Genomic DNA, 22,500 nt, shown 5'->3' on the forward strand with positions numbered 1-22,500 from the left:
CATAATAATAAGACAAATATCGAAGAATCAAATTCTTCAACAAATAATCACAGAAATCATATAATTGTGGTATCACTTGTATTATCATTGTTAAATCCATACACACACACACACACAGTAAAACAGACGACACACACACACTCTTCACATGCAGGAACCCGTTCTACTGCGCGTGCACGTGAACGTGGACGTAGATCTAGGAGGCCATCCAGATGATGAAGGGCAGCAGAGCGGCCAGCAGAGCGGCGCCGGCGCCCAGAGTCTGCAGGGACAGCAGCACACACACACCCAGCACTGCCGTCGCCTTGGCAACGCTTCGACTCAGCAGCAGCTTCCTCAGCGTCTTGCAGAACTGAGAGGATCCACGATGGTGGAGATGAAGAGGAAGGTCATTAGAAATAAATCGACACAATTATTTCAAATATTTACTGGAGTGTGATTAATAGCGTTATTTTATGTATAAGATTAAAGATTATAAATATACATGTTTCAATTCAATATTTTCTATTCAGCCTAATTAAAGAATTTGTATACATTATAGAATTATTCATATTAATAATTAAAAAAATATATATCTGAAATTGTAACCTAAATTAAGCTTACAGATAATAAGTAAAGGCACTAGATAAGTCACTTAAATGTGTCATATTGGTCAATATTATTTTAATATTATTAGTTAAGCTTTAGTTAGAGAAATGATCAAATAAGCAAAATGAGGAACTACTTTTACTAAAATAACTACTTTCAAAAAACAAGTTTATTATTTTGAATTCATATTTCTAAATGAATAATGAGAATATTAACAAAAATCATATGTGTATATGTAAATGCAGAGATTACTGTGAGTTTCATCAGTTATTTTCCATTGATATATATGGATAAACATATTTAACAACAAATCAAAACACAAAAAAATAAAATTTGCGTTTTTAAAATCTAAAACGAAACAGAAAATTTGATCACCATTAGTTACATTTTGAAATGTTACTATTATTGTTGTTTTGATATCAAATTATCCTTTTTCCCGGTAATAACTAAGAGATTTTTTAAAGTCACACATTTTTCCAAAGCATATTTTATATGATATAATGCGTTAGATTATTTCACACTTGCACATTCTTTATGAAACAACCAAAAATTGAAGCTTAGTATTTTAAATTGATTTCAAATAAATATTCCTAGATAGTAATAATAGTAATAATAATAATGTATGATTGATATATCAATGATAATATAACATATGAGTAGGATAAGCCATCTACAATAGATGGATTATATATATAAATATGCTAAATATATATAAATATGTATAAATATGCTGCTGCAAAGACAATTCCGAATCATTCATCAGTCGTATGTTTTCTGTTATTAAAAATAGACAAATCGGAAAAACGCAGATGTTTCTCAGCTTTTTCAAAATGATACTTAATTAGACAACTAAAATAATATTAGTTTTTTTCTCTTCCCTCCAATGTGTGTGATTCATTAGTTTCATATATTCCATTGATATTAAAAGTAGACAAATCAGAAAATAAAGACTTATTTCATTAAAAAGGGAAGAAATGCGTGCGGTCTGCACTTCCACCACTAGAGGGCGCTGTTGTGTTTCCTGCACACCGGTTCTGACTGGAAGGATCGGAGGATCGGAGGCGACCTCGGGTTCAGGTTCACGTTCCTTCTCCTCGCTCTTCCTCACCTGGAAGCTCTGGAAGCTGCTCCTCGCACCGTAGCGACAGAACATGACGAAGTGCTCGCAGTTGAACCAGAGGAGGCTGAAGGCGCCGTGACCCTGCAGCTTCTCCGCACGAAGAGCCACCTCCTCTGGAGGGAGGGGGGGGCGGCCGCACACCTGGACACACACACACACACACACACACACACACACATAGAATATAACACCTGCTGGCCGGGAGGCGCCCTGCAGGTCAAAGCGTCGCTCACCTCGTCCGCCATGTTGACCAGGATCTTGGCGCCGGCGGCAAAGTCGTCCAGCGAGTCGACCCTGACGCTGCCGCGCTGCAGACGGAGGCAGAAGGTCACAGGGACGACCTCTCGGGTAACGTTCGGAAGGGTTTTCCCATTTACACTGAGCTTGGCGAAGAGATTTTTCATTGTGGCAGACTAGAAACTGAAAGTCGGGGGGAAATTTTGGCCATTTTGCTCAGTCGTCGGGCACGCGGTAGCAGCCTCGTGACTATACCAAAGGTGCGGAAAGAGTAGAGGGTGGAGCTGTGGGCGGAACAGCTCGGCTCGGACCATCTCAACTCTCCGATGGACCACCGCCGAGTGGAGAAGGAGATGCGACCAGCTGAAACAACAGAGGCTCTGCAGGTACCCGGGTATCTGCTTACCCTGGAGTTGTATGCTCGTAAGTAGTGACCCTGTAAGACTCACCGTCTTTGTAAGATCTCAGGTTGAGGCCAAACTCTCAAATTGGGATTTTAGACGTGAGCAAGTGTGAGATGATCGTTTGCCACAAGTCTTTTCAAAACTTTTGAGACTTCTCATGTTTGGGTAGCCTAAGGTGGTTCATTAGCCTTCGGTGGTTCACTAACCTTGGCCAGAACCCCAAGCAGGAGTCTGGCGTTGGTCACCGCCCGCCTCAGACGGTGGCGGTCGCTGGAGATGATGGGCAGGACGTCAGGAATGAAGTGGGCCACTCTGAGGGGAGGAGGCAAGGAAAGGAAACCAGGGAAGGAAAGGAAACCTTCAACATCTTGAGCCGGTCAAGATCACCTAAAACTCACCTGCCTCCGCCGAGATAGATCCCGAAATGGGTGAAGAGGGTCCGGGGGACCTCCAGCAGGTCCCCCCTCCGGAACACCTTGTCATATTTACACCCCTGGTCCTGGTCCTGGTCTCGGTCCTGCTCTTGGTCCTGGTCCGAGGTGGAGATGAACAGGAGGGCGAGCAGCTGCAGGGCGGACATGGCGGCATCTGCAGAAAGTACAAGGAGGCTGGTTTTGTTCCTGGGGGATTAACTTCTCCCGGACTTTGGATTCAGATTTTATTTAAAGGAAAATCTCGGGGTCCTGAAGGTTCAGAGGGAAAAAAGACGGAGACAAGCAGTCGGGGGGCAACTATGTGAATATTTCAAGGAAATGACTTCTAAAATAGTGGAAAAAGGGGTTCATTTGGAAAATAAAATACATTTTAAAGCGTGAAGGAAGTCAGTGGGAGGCTTTTACTTTAGCGTGAACGTCAGGAAGAGGCGCCGCCGTCCCGTGAGTCCAAAATAAACCTAAAAACTCTCACTTTGACATCAAAGTTTGTCTTTTTCTTTTTTTTTTTTTTGGCTCTGAGCCGAAGGGACGCTTGAGCTCCAGGATTGCGGTCGCCAGGCAACAGTTTCCCAACAGCAGCTTTTCTGGTGGCGGATTAATGCGATTAATAATTTCCCAGCCGAACCCCGTGAACGCGACCGTTTGCAGATTTGGAAGTTCGACACGTCTGCATTTCTTTTTTACTTTCTGTTATCAGTTCGCTTTCTCTTCGACACGTCCGCTGCATGTTTCCCTCAATCACGTTGGGTTTTTATGATTTCAACTACATTTCTTCCTTGTTTTTCATTATTTCTCCAATTACATAGTTTTCAAATTACTGTTTTTTCCAATCAGTTTATTTCCCAATCTGTTTCCTTATTTTTCTCATATAAATGCGAGTAAATTTGAAAAAATTAAATTAATTACATTTAAAAAAATTAAATAAAAAAAAATCTACAAATATAAAGCATAAAGTTTATATTGATACTTTCTTTCTTTTACGTTTTATTTTATGAAAAATTACCATTTCCCTTCAATAACCGCTGAATAAAATAAACATAATTAAAAAAGACCCCCCTGCAATTCCACGTTGTAACCACTAGAGGGCGCCAAACGCGCACGTTTCCCCCCCAAAAAATCAGGTTTTATCACAAGATAAAACAAAATAGGTTAAAAAAAATCAAAATAAATCAAATCGGATGAATAACAAAAAAAAAGATTTTCTTCCAAGTTAACATGAATAAAATAAATCATTACAAATGCCAAAAAAAAATCCTCACTTTCAAACAGATCAGCAAAGAATGTATGAAAGTAAATCTAAAGAAAAACCTGCTAAATTCAAAACAATAAAAAACTTATACCTTATGCCTAACAAAATCTCAAATATATAACTTGATGTGTGCCAAAGTTGAAAGAACAACCGGATATTGTCATCCTAAATATTGAAATCACCTGAATAAAACAGAAAAATGTATATAAAATCACAATGAAAAAAACAGGTGAGTCCATTTCTTTCCTTTATTTACATTCAAACAATTTTACCTGTTACATCAAATAAATTCTGTACAGGTTTGTGACTGTTAGAAACAATCGGGTCGCAGACTTTATCTACATTTATATACAGAAGTTCTTCCCCTGGGAGGCCGGGTGGAAGTCCGGCGCATCAGGCTAGCTATCCCAGTTAAAATACTTATAATATTATGAGTTTAGAAAAACAAATAAACAAACACCGACCGTTGACACAAAAATGGCATTTCATAGATCCTTCAAAATAAAAGTAAATCGTTAAACAATCTTTGGTCCTGTTGAGGCTACGGCTCGCAGAGGCATCGCAACAAGCTAGCGGTAGACTTTTAAGTACGCGATTGTTGGCCCATTTTAAGTTTTAAAAACCACCAAGGGCTAGGCTAATACCAGCCTTTTCGAAAGAAGAAAAAGAAAACGCAGGCTAACTTTTATTACAAGTTCTGTAACACTGTGAGATGATGCTAACGAGGCAGGCTAACTTAGCCGATGGATGGACGTTAGCATCGGAGGACGTGGAATTCTGCTGTTGCACCGGTCGTGAAGGCTAAATGCTAACAACGACGCAACTCTGTGGTTCTGGTGTTTTCGTTCCTGATGCGGATGAACATGTTTATGCTTTCAGCGGGCGCCGCTAAAAATGAAAACAGGTTCTAGCTAGCAACCGCCGACTACAAACAGCTCTGAACCTTTAGCCGTGGTCAAAACAAGTTTGAAGCTTGCGCCATTTTTCCTCGCCACGACAGAGATAAAACTCTGCCCGCAGTTAACAATCAGCTCATGAGCTACGCTAAAAAAAAATGTTTAAAAATCCCCAAACTATATATATATATATATAAAGTTGTCGCTTCCACTTTTGTTTGCTAGCCACCTTTACATGCTAAACTTCCTGTCTCCATCGTCTCTTCTCTCGCTGCGTCTTCATCCACGCTTAACGCACTTCCGGCTCACTTCCTGTTTCACTTAAACGGCGGGGGAATAAAAAGAAAACAAACCGGCAACATCAATGTAACCATGGCGACTTTCCTAATCGAGTCCGCGGACGATGCTGAAACATCTTGCACGGAGGAAACAGAGTCAAAGGTCTGGTGTCGGTGTTGGACTTTCTCCACGTCCGGTGATTTCCGGTGCCGCCGCCGCCGCCGCCGCCGCCGCCGCCACTGCGTGGGTGTTTTTAGCTCGCCATCCAGAGCGTGAAGGGCAGGAGGAGCGCGGGCAGTGCGGCGCAGCCCAGGCACAGCAGGGACGGGACGCACAGCAGCGCCGACAGAACCACCGCCCGCCGGTCCCGGATCAGGGACTTCAGCCAGGCACAGAACTTGATAGGGGGACGAGAAAGAGGGCTTTATTTCTTTATGTTAAATTTTCATTCTAGCGCAGACCTGGGCATTTTACGGCCCGTTTTGCTTTTTTATCCGGCCCGCCAAGCTATTTTCTTTGAATATTTTTAGTGTTTTTAATCTATATTGAATTTACAAACACCTGTTTTTTTTTCCTTTCGTTTAATTTTGTGTGGATGATTTTATACAAAACAATATCAGTACATGTATATACATGTGTATGATCAGCAATGATTTTTAAAGTTAAAATGAAGTGTCAAAAAATTAAAAAATTTTAAAATGCAATTTTAATTTGGTTCAATTTACAATTTACATATAAAAATTAAATAAGAAATGTGGCCCGCCAGTCAAAATAATTGCCCACCCCTGTTCTAGCGCTAGTTCACATTGCCATTCACCACTTTGCTTCTTATCTATTCCTGTACATTGGTACATTTTGGATTATACTTCATATTTTTACACTTCAGAGTTTATTTCTTTTATTTATTTTTTATGTGTATTTTTATCTTTAGCTTGTCTGGTCCTTGTATGTCTTGCCGCTGCTGCGAAACGATTTCCCAAACACGGGATAATTAAAGTACATCTCATTTTATCTCATCTCATGTATTCCACATAGTGCATTTTGTATCCATACATGCTAATTCAATTTCCATGATTAATTAATCTGAAAATAAGTTGGAGAGAAGCGGCGGCATGAACAAACACAAATCAGCCAAGTAAAATATGTTATTAGAAATAATATACTATAATATAATATAATATAATATAACATAATATAGCATCACCGCAATAACAACAACAACAACAATAATAATAATAACAGAACTAATCAAAACGTAGCAATAAAAATCATTTTTTCACGCATTCCCGGGGAATGAAAAAAACTGGCTGCAGGAAAGGCTCAAATATATTTTTTTTTTTATTATAATGAAATTCCCCCTCCGATCCTCTGGACTTATGTGGCATTTTAATGCACTTTTTAATATTTTTTTTCTTCATTTCCCTCTCCAAGGAAACTCATTTCAGTGTTTTGAAGATCGTGACGTGGTTTGTAAACCTGCAGGAAAAGGGGGGATCTGTGAGTGTATGTGTGTGTGGGTGTGTGTGTGTGTGTGTGTGTGTGTGTGTGTGTGTAGGGGGGGGGTGTTCCCTCCCTCGCCGCTAGGGGGCGCTAGAGGCGCGTCTGGCAGGCGTCTGCGGCCTGAATGCGCCTCTTGTTCCGCGGTGACCCAGATTTTCCTGCAAGCCCGCGGAAGAAAGAGGAAGGTGGACGAAAAGCCGCGGCTCCAGATGTGAATCTCGTCAAAAACGTCAACCCCAATTTTACTTTCTTTACAAAGCGATTTAGAATGACATAAAAAAATCTTTAAAACTTATAAAAAAAATCTAAAAAAAACCCCAAAATATACCGTTTTATGAATGGTATTTCCTGAGATCCATTAACCTAAATAAACATTGTATTCCCCTTGCCATTTTTTATTAGTTATGTTATTTATTTTTGTTTTTTTCTCCAATTAATCATTGTTTTCCACACGTCTCTACTCTTGGTTGTTATTTGATTATATACAAAATCAGACTCTTTCTGTTTCCTCTAAATGTCCGATTAAATTGAGTCATGTTTGTTTATGTTTTGTTTGTTTATACTGTTAAGTTAAAAAAAAAGACGTGAATCTCGATTCAGATCTCATTTCGCGTGAGATTTTCCGTGGCCAGATATCGCGATAGTTCGTGACGGGACTTTGGCTCGGACCTCTGACAGACAACGAACGCGTTTTTACTACATGGCGTGCGTGTGTGTTTGCGCGTCCCCGTGAAAGGACGCATTGACGGTGCGTCTCAACGCACGCACTTTGTCGCTTTTTGTTTGTAATGTTTATTCTTTCTTTTGTTTTTGCAGAATTTTATGAAAAAGCTACAGGGGATGAAAGGGGAAAAGTTGGAATCGTGAGGGAGAGCTTCAAAATAAGGAAGTCACTTAGAATTTAATGACATTTTTTATTTAAAACACACAAAAAATAGCAGATAAAGTAATACGAGCTAATATAAATATAATATAAAAATATACTCAATAGAACTCCCCTGATTTGCTGCTTATACAAGTGAAGATCCCATCCTCCATTTATAATATATATTATTTATAACCATTTCTTATTTTCAGTTCACCTTTAGCACTCGCTCAAATCAGTACCGTGCAATATTTTCATTATCTTTTATAGTTACTGACAATAATCAACCATTTTAAATCACTGCAACTTTTTCATGTTTACATTCTTTAGAATTTCAACCATAAATTAAAAAAAAAAAATTTGCATGCATTTTCTGAATCTCTGTATTCTTATTTTATAAATATATTTGAATTATTTGAATGAATGAATGCACAAATTAATGAATAATTAAATAAAAAAAAAAAAGTTGCACGAATTACCAGGCGGGTTTCCATCCTGGTGTTGTTGGTTGAAGGTGTGTGTGTGTGTGTGTGTGTGTGTGTGTGTGCGCGCACCTGGTCCGTCTGTCTGCTGTGCGCGGCCCCGTATCTGCAGTAGGTAACGAAGTGCTCGCAGTTGTTCCACAGCAGGCTGTAGGCCACGGCGCCGAGCAGCCGCTCCGCCCGCAGCGCCACCTCCTCCGCGGGCAGCGGGCCCCCGGGGGCCGCCGGGTCCGCGGCGTTGGGCACGATCCCGGCTCCGTACGCGAAATCCTCCACGGAATCCACGCGGACGCTGGCGCGCTTGCACAGCACGCCGAGCAGCAGGCGGCCGTTGGTGACCATCTCCTGGATCTGCCGCGCGTCCGACGTGAGCGCCGGAAGCACGTCCGGGATGAGGTGCGCCACCCGCCCGCCGCCCAGGTAGATGCCGAAGTGGGTGAACAGCGTCCGGGGCACCTCCAGCAGGTCACCCCGCTGGAAGCGCCGGGGATCCCGGACGCGCTCCCGGTCCCGCTCCCGGTCCCGGTCCCGGTCCCGGAGCCGGGCGGCGGCCGGCGGCGGCCGCGGGCTGGCGGGCAGTTTGACGTGCGCCAGCAGGAAGAGCTGCTCCAGGAGGAAGGTCAGCGTGTCCAGCATGGTTGGAGGTCTGAGCGGGTCTGAGGAGCCCACGGAGCTGCAGGAGGAGGAGGAGGAGAAGGTCTGCGTGACGTCAGGAGCACCAACAGGAGGGTGGAGAGAAAGGGGATGGAGGGACAACCATCTCCACACCTTCACCATCTCCACCCCTCCATCATCTCCACCCCTACTTCCAGCACCAACATCATCACCACCATCTCCTCCACCTTCACCCCTCTAACTCCATCATCACCACCATCTCCACCCCTCTACCTCACCATCTCCTCCACACATCCACCATCTCCACCCCCACTTCCACCACCAACATCATCACCACCATCTCCTCCACCTCCACCGCCCTCGACCCCCACTTCCACACCTCCACCACCTCCACATCTCCACCACCTCCACCCCTCCTCCAACTCCACCACCCCCTCCATCTCCACCCCTCCATCATCTCCACCCCTACTTCCACCACCAACATCATCACCACCATCTCCACCACCATCTCCACACTTCCACCCCTCCTCCAACTCCACCACCTCCATCATCACCATCTCCACTACCTCCACCATATCGACCCCCACTTCCACCCCTCCATCACCATCATCTCCACCACCTCCACCATCTACACATCTCCACCACCTCCATTATCTCTACCATCTCCTCCACCTTCACCTCCTCCATTCACCTTGTCCTTCTAACCCTGTTGTTCTATCATTAACACCTATCTTGTGTTGTTTTCCTCAGGTTGGTAGAACTTCCAGGCTCCTTCATTAAACTGCCATTGGTTTCCTGTGCTTGACCATCTATCTATCTATCTATCTATCTATCTATCTATCTATCTATCTATCTATCTATCTATCTATCTATCTATCTATCATCTACTTTGCAAGCTAGCTTGCTAACTAGCCCACAACTGGTATTCGTGTATCTGTCTAGTTTCTAGTTAGCTTGCTAACTAGCTAAAGACTTCTTCTTCCTCTTCTTCTTCTTCTTCTTACGCCTTTTTCCTTCAGGGGTCTCCACAGCGAATCAACCTTCTCCATCTAAAACTATTCTCTGTATCTTCCTCTCTCACACCAACTACCTTCATATCCTCTCTCACTACGTCCATAAAGTAGGTCCTCTAGACCTCCAATTCCAGCATCCGTCTACCAATATATTCTCTATCCCTCCTCTGTCCATGACCCAACCATCTCAGTCTGGCTTCTCTGACCTTCTCTCCAAAACATCTAACATGTGCTGTTCCTCTGATAGACTCATTCCTGATCCTCTCCATCCTGGTCACTCCCCAAGAGAACCTCAACATCTTCATCTCTGCAACCTCTAGTTCTGCCTGCTGTCTTTTGGTCATTGTAACAGTTTCTAGTCCAAACATCATCGCTGGTCTCACCACTGTCTTGTACACCTTTCCTTTTATTCTGGCTGAAAGTCTTCTATCTCTTCGTACCCCTGACACTTTTCTCCACCCATTCCAACCTGCTTGAACCCGTCTCTTCACCTCTGTCTAACCTCATCTGTCAGCCTGTCCATCACCATTGCGAACAAGAAGGGGCTCAGAGCTGATCCCTGATGGAGTCCCTCCTCCACCTTGAACTTCTCTGTTACCCCTACAGCACACAGTACCAGTGTCTCACAGCGAGCATACATGTCCTGCACCAGTCAAACATACTTCTCTGCCACTCCAGACTTCCTCATACAATACCAGAGCTCCTCTCTTGGCACCCTGTCATATGCTTTTTCTAGGTCTACAAAAATGCAATGCAGCTCCCTCTGGCCTTCTCTGTACTTTTCTATTAGCATTCTCAACGCAAATACTGCATCTGTAGTACTCTTTCTAGGCATGAAGCCATACTGCTGTTCACAAATACTGACTTCTGCTCTCAGTCTAGCTTCCACTACTCTTTCCCATAACTTCATTGTATGGCTAATCAACTTTATCCCTCTATAGTTGCCGCAATTCTGCACATCCCCTTTATTCTTGAAAATAGGCACCATCACACATCTCTCCATTTTTCATGCATCCTCTCATTCTCTAAGATCCTGTTGAATAATTGAGTCTGAAAATCTACCGCTGCCTCTCCTAGACACTTCCACACCTCCACAGGTATATCATCAGGACCAACTGCTTTTCCATTCTTCATCCTCTTCAATGCCTTCCTCACTTCACTTTTACTAATCTCTGCTACTTTGTGGTCTACAATAGTCCCCTCTTCTACCCTTGCCTCTCTTTCGTTTTCCACATTCATCAGCTCTTCAAAGTACTCTTTCCATCTTCCCGTCACTCTTCTAGCATCTGTCAATACATTTCCCTCTCTGTCCTTAATCACTCGGACCTGTTGGACATCCTTTCCATCTTTATCTCTCTGTTTCGCCAACCTGTATAGATCATTCTCACCCTCCTTACTATCCAGCCGAGCATACAAGTCATCGTACGCCCTTTGTATCTCCCTGTACTCCAGTCTGTTCTCTTCAGTCCTCTCAGTATCCCACTTCTTCTTTACTATCTGCTTTCTCTGTATACACTCCTGCACTTCCTCATTCCACCACCAAGTCTCCTTATCTACTTTCCCTCCAGATGACACACCATCATCTGGAAGCTCTCCCGGACCACCCAGAGCCTTTCTCAACTCCTCCCTGCAAACCATACAACACTCCTCCCTTTTCAGCTTCCACCACTTTGTCCTCTGCTCTGCCTTTGTCCTCAAGTCATCCTGCAAACCACCATCCTATGCTGTCTGGCTACACTCTCACCTACAACTACTTTGCAGTCACTGATCTCTTTCAGGTTACCTTGTCTATTCAAGATGTAGTCTACCTGCGTGCTCCTACCTTTGCTTTTATAAGTTACCCTATGTTCCTGTTTTTCCTGGAAGAAGGTGTTCACTCCAGCCATATCCATCCTTTTTTGCAAAATCTATCACCATCTGTCCCTCTGTGTTCCAAATCTGCTCATCACTTCTTCATCCCCTCTATTGCCTTCACCAACATGTCCATTGAAGTCTGCACCAATTAACACTCTCTCATTTCTGGTAATATTCTGCATCACTTCATCCAACTCATTCCAGAACTTCTTCTCTTCAGATTCACATCCCACCTGTGGTTCATAGCCACTAACAACATTGAGCATCACACCTTCAATTTCCAGTTTCGGACTCATAAGTCTATCTGACATTCTTTTCACCTCTAGGACGTTCCTAACAAACTCCTCCTTCAAGATAACTCCTACTCCATTTCTCTTCTTGTCAGTACCATAATAGTACAATTTAAAGCTGCTCCTAAGCTTCTAGCCTGACTACCTTTCCACCTGGTCTCCTGGACACACAGTATATCCACCTTCCTTCTCTGCATCATGTCAACCAACCAATGGCGGTCGTTGTTAACCCGGTCCGCGACCGATCAGGTATGATATAGTTTTGGTTGACTCGCGTGTTTGGTTTTGGCAAAAGTTTTACACCGGATGCCCTTCCTGACGCAACCCTCTGCATTTATCCGGGCTTGGGGCCGGCTAACGGAGCAGTGCCGCCCTGAGGCTGCATTGCTAACCAGCTAAAGACTGCCCTTTGCATATCTATCTGTTTACTTTACCAGCTATCTTGCCAACTAGCTAACAATTGGTGTTCATTTATCTGGGGGTCTAGTTTCTAGCTGGCTTGCTGACTAGTTAACAACAAGTATTCGCATCTCTATGTAGTTTGCTTGCTACCTTACCAACTAGCTACTGACTGGTATTTAGTCGTTCATTAGTGCAGTGTTCTAAGTAACTTGGTAACTAGCTATCAACTTGTATCCGCATATTGATCTACCTCTCGAGTTTTCTAGCTAGCTTGCTAATTAGCTAACAATTGCTATTCCCATATTTATCAATTTAGTTTGCCAGCTATCCTGCTAACTAGCCAGCACCTGGTATTTGCATATCTAGCAATTTAGTTTGCTAGCTATCTTGCTAACTACCTAACAACTGGTATTTGCGCATCTATCAATTTGGTTCGCTCGCTAACGAGCTAACAACTGGTATTTGTGAATCTATCTGTCTATTGATTTTGCTAGCTAGCTTGCTAACTAGCCAACTACTGGTATTTGTGTATCCATCTTGCTAGCAAGCCAGCTAGCCATCTTTCTTTCTATCAGATAGTTTTGTGTGAATATTTTGGTCAATTCTCACGTTTCTATACAGAAAAAAAATTCTCTACACTTATTTCATATTTCTATATTTGAAAATAGTTGTGCAAACATGATAAAATCGCTTATAAAAATCTCAGAAAAAAATACAAACTTTTTAATTGATTTTGCAATTTATTTTTGATTCTAAAACCATTTCATTGGTGTTTTATTCAGTTGTGCAAAATTACCCCGGAATTGCTCTTTCCTTACCCTGCGGTAAGAACGCCGCTCCTTCCAGGTGGGTCAAAGGTCAGAGGTCACCTGGCCTTCACCTGAGAACCAGTCGGAGGCGCCGAGGAGAAAAAAAAACACAACATTTTCCAGCACCGCGCTCGAAAAAACACAGCAGCGGGCCGAGCCAGGCAGGCGACTCAGAATTTCCACCTCTGCGCACACACACACACACACACACACACACACACACAGGTTATTATGTTATTATGGGAATGGCAGCAAGTGGTTGACACTCAAATGGTGCGACGCTGAGGTCACTGCGGTTCAGCTTCCCACAAACCACCAAATGGTTTCTCTCTCTCTCGCACGCACGCACACACACACACACACACACACACACACACACACACACACACACAGGCGGATGCAAAGCTCTCTGGCTCTCCAGTTGGACAGACCTGTAAATTAAGGCTGAAAAGAAAAATTATTCACATGTAAAAAAAAACAAAAAAAAAACAAACTGCCGTCTGGCAGAAGCTCCAGGTTTCTGGTTCCTCCTGAGATCCCATTGAAACCCCGCTCAGATAAAAACGGGCCTTTTAGAGGGATTTCGTCGCCATTTCTGGGTGAATCCTCGCTTATTTGACGCCGTTGACACATGGTTTGGATCGGAAACACCCGGGGAATATTATCAAAACAACCTGCTGAGTCACGCCGTCCTCTGATTGGCCGCCGTCCGGATTTGACCCCGTCCTCGTGAAGCTGCTGAGTCAAACCGGCCTGACGTTTCTGCGGAGAATCTCAATGAAGCCCCAGTGTTTCCGCTCCGTCAATCATCCGGTGTCTGAAAGCTGCTGGACCGGAGCCACCATGATGGAGCTGGGCGGAGGGGGGGGGGAAGGGGGTCATCGTCCGTCACTCACCTCCTGTGGAGGTCGGAGGGGGGGATTAGGGGGTCCCCCCCCGGCCTGCTGCAGAATGACATGATCCGACCTGAATGGAGCAGTTAGCGGCGGGATGCTAACGGCCCCCCGCCGGAAAGCACAGAGCGGGTTAATCCAAACTACAAAACCTCTATGGTGGACCTCCAGGTGCTTCCTCCCTCCAGGACAGGGAGCTTCTGTCTCAGGTCTTAGCTCAGGAAAAAGGAGCTGCGGGAGTCACATGTGAAATCGCACCCCATCTTTCAGGACCTGGTAAGCTAGGAGCTAAGCTAAAACCAGGGTGTTAGCATCTCAAAAAGAACTGGAGAATGGACCGATTATAAGAAAATGAGATGCTAACCCTTGAAAACAATCAGTGACTCCCCCCATGTCCAGTGCTTGCATGCAGAAGCTTCATGCTACCCTGGATGCTAACAAGGTAAACCCAAGCAAGGAGCTCTAGGAGTCACATGTGAAATCGCACCCCATCTTTCATGACCTGGTAAGCTACCTGCAGCTGAGCTAATGGTGTTAGCATCCCAAAAGAAGAGGAAAATGGACTCATTATAAGCTAATGATATGCTAACCCTTGAAAACAATTGGTGACTCCTCCCATGTCCAGTGCTAGCATGCAGAAGCTCCTCGCTACCCTGGATGCTAACAAGGTAAACCCAAGCAAGGAGCTCTAGGAGTCACATGTGAAATCATCCCCCATCTTTCATGACCTGGTAAGCTACCTGCAGCTGAGCTAATGGTGTTAGCATTCCAAAAAGAAGCGGAGAATGGACTGATTATAAGCTAATGATATGCTAACCGCTCAGAGCAATCAGTGACTCCTTACGAGTCCAGTGCTAGCATGCAGAAGCTCCTCACTACCACGGATGCTAACAAGGTAAAGAACGAGGACGCCGCTGAAAGATGCCGCCAGGAGGCGGAGCCAACTAGCGGCGCCCATCTGACACATCTGTGCCCTTTTAACGTCCGATCACCTGACGCCCCCGAAGACAATCCCAAACCATGTCGCCTCCCTGTCGACCATCAATCCTCGAAGCGAAAGGCCTAAATGATGTCACGTTTCATTGAAAGCCGCGACGTCGTGCGGCGCGAAAAAAACAAAACAAAAACAGGAGGCGAAGACAAAGGAGGCGCGAGGAGGGAAGAAGGATGACGGACGAGACGACATTTATCTCCCTTTATCCCGCTGACAGACGGCCAGGCCGCCGCCGCCGAGCGTCGCCTCCCGCCGACTGACGGCGGCTTTTTCCCACGGACCTCCGGGGAGCCGGCGTGTTTGATGGACACGTAAACAAAGAAGGCTCGCATGCATATAAATAAACGGGACGTCATCTCACATCATTTTTCAGTCAGTCATTAACCCACAAGCGGCGCACAAAATATAGAGGTTGTTAAATTGAAGCGATGTGTGCAACTAGCTTGCGTACGATAACAAACATGTGTTCACTCAGCTTCTACATAAACAAATGTTTTGAAGAGCTGGTAAGCTAGTAAACATGCAGCCGAGCTAAAACCGAGGTGTTAGCATCCCATAAAGAAGAGGAAAATGGACCTAATATAAGCTAATAAGATGCTAACCCTTCAAAACAAGCTAACTCCTTGCGAGTCCAATGCTAGCATGCAGAAGGTGCTTGCTACTCCGGATGCTAACAAGGTAAACACATGAGCACAAGTTAAATCGCCCCACCAGAACCGGTGGGTCAAAAGAAAGAAAGAAAGAAAGAAAGAAAGAAAGGCGGTGGCCTTTGAACGCCTTTATTATGTGATTTCTAAGTACCGATTCAAGCTAACCTGCCCGATCCCCCCTCCATCTTTATTCGCCGATACGACATCGACGCCTGACAAAATACGAGCGAGCATCCGGACCCGCCAAAGGCGAAAAAAAAAAAAAAAATCCCCGAAATCAAACCGGTACCAAATGGCTGCATTAGCATGTAGCTGCCTCTGCAGGGGAAAAAAAGGCATTGTGAAACGATTTAAAAATAATCGTTCGCTAATCGTTCGGTGACTGGGACATTCTGGGAAATTCTGTGAAATCACTTTTAAATAGAGGGAAAAAAAGTGAGAAAAAAATGCAATTCATGAAATAAAATACATTGGTTAGCGCCCAAAACACCTGATGAATAAAAAACTACAAGAAATAAAGTGAAACAGAATCATCGGGAAACCAGGAAAACGTGTTTGTCGGCTACGCGAATTAGGAGAACATAACGTGCTGAACGAGCCAGAAAACCTATTTGGGATAAAATTATCACCACAGAAACTTTGTTTTAGTTTGGTAACATTTCAATATTCACCCGGAATCTGAAACAACGGGCAAAAAACGAATTTGTGCGGCGGTTTATATTAAAATGTGGGTTTTTTGAATGGGGTCTGGTGGGCGGCGGTAGCCCGGACACAGCTGGACCGCTTTAGCAACCAAAGGATTGGAGATTTGAATGTTTGTAAAATCAAATAACAACAAAATTCTTTGGTAATTTTTTGCAGATTTCTCTAAACCGGAGACTAATTTGCGCACGAGATAACAGATGCCAGCGTGTCACTCCGGGACGCTCCCAAAAATAAGGGTTTTTAAGCGATTTCTCGCAACAATTTAGGCTTCTGATGAGATTTCTTGGCGTAATCCCGGATTATTACGCCGTCTTTTTGAGATTATCCACCCATTTTTCTTTTCTTCAGATCGCCGGGTCGTGCACGGCTCCCGGGTGACGCCGGAATCCTCCGCCGTTAAACGCCCAACAGCTGCTAACTGCATCCCTGGGTGCGATTATCAGAAAATCCCAGGAAGTTGCGACACGCAAGCTGTGAATAATCTCGGTACTTCCTGTTTTTTTTGGTCGAACGATTCATTTACGTGACGCATTTGATGGGTTTCGGCGCTCATCTTGACGCAATCACGAGTTGTTTTGTTTTCTTTTCCCCCCTCGATCCACCTCCAGCCCTCCCTTTAGCGCTAGCGTCGCGTCGTGCTAATTGCTTTCACGACCGATGACGTCGCTCCGGCTTCATTATCCGGAATCCCGCCGCCGTTTTCCAGCGAAGCGGCCGCCGTTTCATCCCGTCCCGCTCCACTTCACGTGGAGCTGCTTCTCATTTAGCGCTGATTCGCGTTAGCGAACCCCCTCCTCCTCCTCCTCCTCTTCTTCTACTTCTTCTTCTCGCAGACTGTTTGGGCATCTCGTTGCCCTGTTTAGACAAAGAATGTGGTCGCTCTTCAGACGGGAGGGAGAAGGTGGTTCCAGGAAAATCCAGCGGATGGCGAGGAGCTGCAGACGGGCACCGGCTTCCGTCTGTTTGCAATTAGCCGGAAGGAGACTAGCATTCCTGCGGCGGCGGCGGCGGCGAAACCTGAATCGAGGCCCCGGGGGTCAGAGGTCGCGGATCGTCGCCGGGGGTTGAAGGAGGTAACGAGAAACAGACGAGGCGGACGTGGACGGAGAATTATGCTTTTATGACGAATTCGGGAGAACTTTTGGTTTCCCGGGCGACGAAACCTCCATCATCTGGATCTCAATGCTCAGAAACGACCAGGTTCATCAAGAAGGGTTCATTTTTATTAGACAAACTGAGGGGACGTCAGGCTCCGCCCCCTTCTGGAATTCTGGGAATTATCTGTAGGCACCTGGTTTGGAGACGGAGGAGATGTTCTCCTGAGCTGGATCTCGCCGGCGTGTCTCAGTCCACCAGAGACTTGAGGTCCGGCAGCCCCTTCAGCTCCAGGTCCAGCAGCATCTGCCCGAAGGCCTTCCCCTGGAGAGACGGAGAAGATCCAAACGGTTCATTCCTTCCACAGAAGTCCAGGGGTTCTCCTGACCTTCAGGCGTTCCTCTCGCTAATGTTCTCCACGTCTCTGCCTCCCGCCCGACGCAGCAGGACGTGTCTGAAGCAACACGTCGTTGGACCTGCAGCTTCAAAGTGTGTGAGTTGGCACATTGTGTGTGTGTGTGTGTGTGTGTGTCTTTTGAAGTTCCAGCCTGGCGGTAAAAACACTTTACAAGTGTGTGAAGGCGGCGACAGGAAGGAGAGCTTTGGTTTGGTTTTGGTTTCTCGCCGGGTTCGGCCATCAGAGTGGATCAAGATGTTTCCTCGTTCTTCTGCGTCTCCATGATTTATGACTTCCTGGTTTGGAGGACGTCTGTCAGCCGGCCTCCAAACCAAGCGCCGACGGTTCTTCTGCGCCTCTGTTTTTTTGGACTTCACGCTAATTTGCAGCTGATCGCCTGCAGATCTCCGAGAATGTTTGGAGAACTTCCTTCATGACGTTCGGAGAACCTCCTCCAAGATGCCCGGAGAAGACCCGGGACGTTTGGAGAAGGTTCTGCACGGTCGTCGAAGAACTTCCTGCTTGATGTTCGGGGAACACGCTGCCTTGAGGGAAAACTTGAGGAGAACTTCCTGCTCGTTTGTTGAACTTCCAGCATGATTTTTGGAGAACCTCCTCCACGATGAGAAGCTCCAGGAAGTTTGGAGAACAACTGTTGAAGAACTTCCTTCACATTTGGAGAACTTCTTACGACATGTTTGTATGATGTTTGGAGAACTTGATGTGAGGAGAACTTCCTGCTTGACCTTTGGAGAACTTCTTGGACAACGTTGGGAAAAACTTCATGCATGATGTTTGGAGAACTTCCTTCACAATGTCCGGAGCACAACCTGGACGTTCAGAAAGCTTCCTCCATGATGATCGGAGAACCTCATCCTTGCCGATTGAAGCTCTATCTCTACATTTGGAGAACTTTCTATAATATGTTTGGAGAACTTGATGTGAGGAGAACTTCCTCCACGATGTCGGGAGAAACATCCTGCATGAAGTTCTCCAAAGGTCATGCAGGAAGGACTTCCTCCATGATGCCTGGAGAGCTTGGAGAACTTCCTGCAGAATGTTCATGTCATAATTATTATATTTGTGTGTGTGTGTGTGTGTGTGTGTGTGTGTGTGTGTGAGACCTGGGGGTCGCTGCGCAGTGATGCCACCCCTCCCCCGCCTAGAGAATTCTTCAGGACGAAGTTGAGGCCATGGATCCCGGGCAAGGTGTATCTGACAACACACACACACACACACACACACACACACACACACACACACACATCGTTCTTCTGTTATGATTCGTTGCTGTGTTAGATGCAGGTGGGTGGCGCCCACAGCGCCCCCTTGTGGTTCGGAGGTCCACTGGATTCCTTCGTCGGCGTGGATTCAAGCTAGCACGTGAGCTCCAGGTCCACCAGCCAAGAACCTTCACGGTTCCACCTGGAATGGAATCCTCCGTGGGACGCTAGCCAATGCTAGCGCTCCCTCCCCGCAGCCCCCGCCGCTGTTTTAACAAGCTAACGAACCCGCCTGTGGCGGCCGCGGGGCGTTTGGCCTGCGCGGGGAAACTCGGGTCAGCAAGTTTTACGGCCTCGCCATTACGCTAATTGCTAACACGCCGCGGCGCTGAGTCACGGCTAAAACATGTCCGCCGGTCTGCCTCACGCGTTTAGCCTCACGTGTCCCGATGGGCGCACCTGCGCGACCGGGGTCCCCGGTAGCGACGCTTGCAAGCGGGTTCAAGTCGCCGCTAACGCTAAAGATCCAGCTATTTCAGGCTACTCGTCACGTCCTCCTCGCTGGGATCATCTGCCTTCACGGCGGCCAGGGGTTTTATTGGCCTCCAGAAAGCTGCTCTTTGTCTGCGCCGTAAATATAATACATACGTTCTGCGGCGGTTGCCTCGACGACAAGCCCCCCACTTGTGCTGCTGTGTCATTGGCCGGACGCTCGCACCCTGGGATGGAGGCGATGTTCACGGATGTTTGTCTCGGGAGGGAGCGTTCCCGTTTTTTCACCCAACCGTTGCGTAACTGCGCTGACCTCGGGTTCTCTCGGCCGGGTTGTCGAAAAAGGAGGTCAGTAAACCGGCGCCGGTGGTTCGGCTCCTCTGGCACCTCCTGGAGTCACCTGAAGGTACTTCAACGTTAACTTTTAAGCCTTTTTAAATCTGGAACGGGACTCGGGACTCGACCTGGACCTCGGGGTTTGAGTCTTGACCTGACCTCAAATGGACCAGACACTAGAAGTATTTTCCCCAGATTGGACTCAGACGTCACCAAACTGACTCGGGATGTGACTTGAAATAACTGGTTGCACCCGTTTCCCTATTGGACCTGCCGACAGGGACTTGGGTTTGACGTGGACTGTTCCATTAAACAGTTGCGACTCCACGCGAGGGTCTGGAGACTTGAAGGACCCTGTAAGACTCGGGACAAGACTTGTCATCTACCGAATAGAAGTTTGTAAGAACTTGAGGCCTAAATTTGGTATTTTTCCTCGAGGAGGTGCGAGTCCACTTAGATTTGGCATCAGAACGACTTGTCCAGTCGAGACCTGGACCTCATCCCGATGAGACCTGGTTCCTCCGGTTGTCCTTTGATCACCTGATATCAGACTCGGATGTCTCCAAGGGAACTCGGTACTCAAAAAGACTCACTCTACTGGTGTCCTCAAAAGGCACAAGTTGCCATCTGAAGGTGCCCACTATGGACTTGGGTTTGACTTTTCAGTCCAACAGTCACTTGTTAAAGTCTCCAGTCGAGCGTTGGGAAACTTGAACGACTTGATTTGGGACACAAAAGACTCGCCATCTATGGACTGTAAGAAATTGGGTCCCTGAATTTGGGGCTTTGCATCAGAGCGACTAGTGACTGGACTTGTACCTCAAAAAAATACTTGGATATATGACCAAAACAGCTTGGACTCATCGGGGGGTGGGCATATAGAGCCCAGTTGTGCACACACTTGATCCTGGACTTGGAATTTCCCTTCCACGGGGCGTGATGCTTGGCCACGGCTCCGGTCGGAGGGGGAAACCGCCGCCGGAGCTGGAAACTGTGACTCGCCGTCTCGTTTTCTGGCTCTGCGTTGACTCGGTCGCAGTGGCAACTCCAATCCAGAACATTAGTTTCAGGACTTGGACGCCTCTGATGGATCATGTTTTTACCCGGCTTTTATTCCCTTTTGAACTGTTTCTGACCTCAAATACAGATCATTCCAGGATATTTATTCATTTTCTAAACACGGAAGAAAAAGAATAAATCAATAGCTTTTTTTTTTTTGCTTTTTTTAGTGACCTGATGGGATTCTGTGTATAAAAGTACAGCGGCGTCCAGATACTTCGCGTCCCTGAATGCATCCCATTCATTTTTTTTTTTATTAGTTACATAAGAGTTCTCTGTCATCCGACTTTTTTACAGGTCGTTAACGCGGTACAGCCAATAACCAATCATAATCGATCAGTTCGATCGGGTCACAGGACGCACACGCACTCACCGGGTGACGGCGTTCTGCAGCCCCGGCTGGATGAGGTGGGAGAAGAAGTCCTCCACCACAGAAGAAGTCAGGTGTTTCTTCAGGTAGGGGAAGAAGAGGGGGTGGCGAGCGACCACTCCTGCAGGACGACAGGAAACACAAAGCTAGTTAGCGGCGCTAGCTTTACATGGCGTCACAGCTAAGAGGTTGTACCTTAAGGCAGGCGTGTCCAAAGTCCGGCTTGCGGGCCAAATGTGGCCCGTGTTCAAATCAACATCTACGACATTAACGTTAACACGCTAACGACAACAAGCTAACGGGGAGCGAAGACGGTGAAGAATTGAAGCAACAGGAAGAAGTTTTAACGACATAGCGGCGCTTTTTGGAGACATTTTTTCCTGAGAAGAAGCAAGAGTTTGCTAATGTTACTTATGTGAAAAGTTTGGACACCCAAGTTGCCAAATTACTGGAGTACATGTCTCTATATATTTTCGGACATAACATAGTACATCCCTTTGTACTGTATAAAATACTCTAGTACATGTGTAGTATAGTATCAAAAATACTAAGTACGTGTCTCTTTATGCTATATGATATTTTGCAGTACCTGTCTTTTTTTACCATTGCATACGTGTACTTATTGTATCACAAATACTGAAGTATGTTTCTTTATACTACAATACATATCTGTTTATCAAATATAATGTAGTACATGACTTTATACGGTCTAAAATATTGTAGTCCACTTGTTCTGATATTAAAAATAGTTTTATGTTTTGATACTCTCAAAAATACTGTAGTTTATGTCCACATATTGACAAAATACTAAAGTATTTTGTCATTTTACTGTAATACATGTGTCATGGTGTTGCCGATAATACTGCGCTATCAACAATACCATACTATATTTGTGGCAAAAGTACATGCAAGCAAACCCGGTACTAGATGTGTATGTCTGGTGAGCTAAGCTAGCTGCTACCCTTGCTTTTGCGAGGCTAATGTGAGATGCTAGGTGTTGTGGCATCACTCTACAGGTGTGTTCCCGCTTTAGGCTACGCTAGGCTACAAGCTCCTCAGCGCTTCTGATTTCCACACGCCATTAGCTCCCCGGCTAACTAGCTAAGGCCTCACCGATGTTAGCCGTGTCCCCCTTGTCTCCGCTGCGGGTGAAGGCTAGCTCCTCTAGCCGGTAGCAGTGAGGCCCGCTGGGCAGCTCTGCAGCCGGACACACACACACACAAAAAACAAATCAACAAAAGCATTAAGA

The 22,500-nt window shown here is 45.7% G+C and overlaps 3 protein-coding genes across 3 annotated transcripts in view; all 3 read right to left on the reverse strand.

Moving 5' to 3' along the window:
* Positions 1 to 90: 90 nt before the first annotated feature.
* LOC147223304 (lecithin retinol acyltransferase-like) lies at positions 91 to 2,929 on the reverse strand. Its single transcript, XM_086166034.1, has 5 exons — positions 2,748 to 2,929; positions 2,556 to 2,661; positions 1,942 to 2,016; positions 1,697 to 1,849; positions 91 to 352 (listed from the first exon to the last, which is right to left on the reverse strand). The coding sequence occupies exons 1-5, from the start codon at positions 2,927 to 2,929 to the stop codon at positions 197 to 199; spliced, it is 672 nt and encodes a 223-aa protein (XP_086022160.1). The 3' UTR covers positions 91 to 196.
* A 1,336-nt stretch (positions 2,930 to 4,265) lies between these two features.
* Positions 4,266 to 13,425, reverse strand: LOC147223305 (lecithin retinol acyltransferase-like). The gene is made up of 3 exons (XM_086166387.1): positions 13,047 to 13,425; positions 8,127 to 8,727; positions 4,266 to 5,604 (listed from the first exon to the last, which is right to left on the reverse strand). The coding sequence occupies exons 2-3, from the start codon at positions 8,688 to 8,690 to the stop codon at positions 5,461 to 5,463; spliced, it is 708 nt and encodes a 235-aa protein (XP_086022513.1). The 5' UTR covers positions 8,691 to 8,727; positions 13,047 to 13,425; the 3' UTR covers positions 4,266 to 5,460.
* Positions 13,426 to 17,484: 4,059 nt separating this feature from the next.
* Positions 17,485 to 22,500, reverse strand: part of LOC147223306 (uncharacterized) — an 18,993-nt gene continuing 13,977 nt past the window's right edge. The window contains exons 17-20 of the mRNA XM_086166385.1: positions 22,365 to 22,448; positions 21,255 to 21,372; positions 18,896 to 18,986; positions 17,485 to 17,698 (exon numbers count right to left, since the gene is read on the reverse strand). Of these exons, the coding sequence (XP_086022511.1) occupies positions 17,624 to 17,698; positions 18,896 to 18,986; positions 21,255 to 21,372; positions 22,365 to 22,448 (368 nt within the window). The 3' untranslated portion in view covers positions 17,485 to 17,623. The remainder of the gene's footprint in view (positions 17,699 to 18,895; positions 18,987 to 21,254; positions 21,373 to 22,364; positions 22,449 to 22,500) is intronic.

The sequence above is a fragment of the Fistularia commersonii genome, chromosome 19, assembly GCF_037954325.1.
Source record: "Fistularia commersonii isolate RoL2024-O1a breed Wild chromosome 19, RoL_Fcom_v1.0, whole genome shotgun sequence".
NCBI classification, from domain to species: domain Eukaryota; kingdom Metazoa; phylum Chordata; class Actinopteri; order Syngnathiformes; family Fistulariidae; genus Fistularia; species Fistularia commersonii.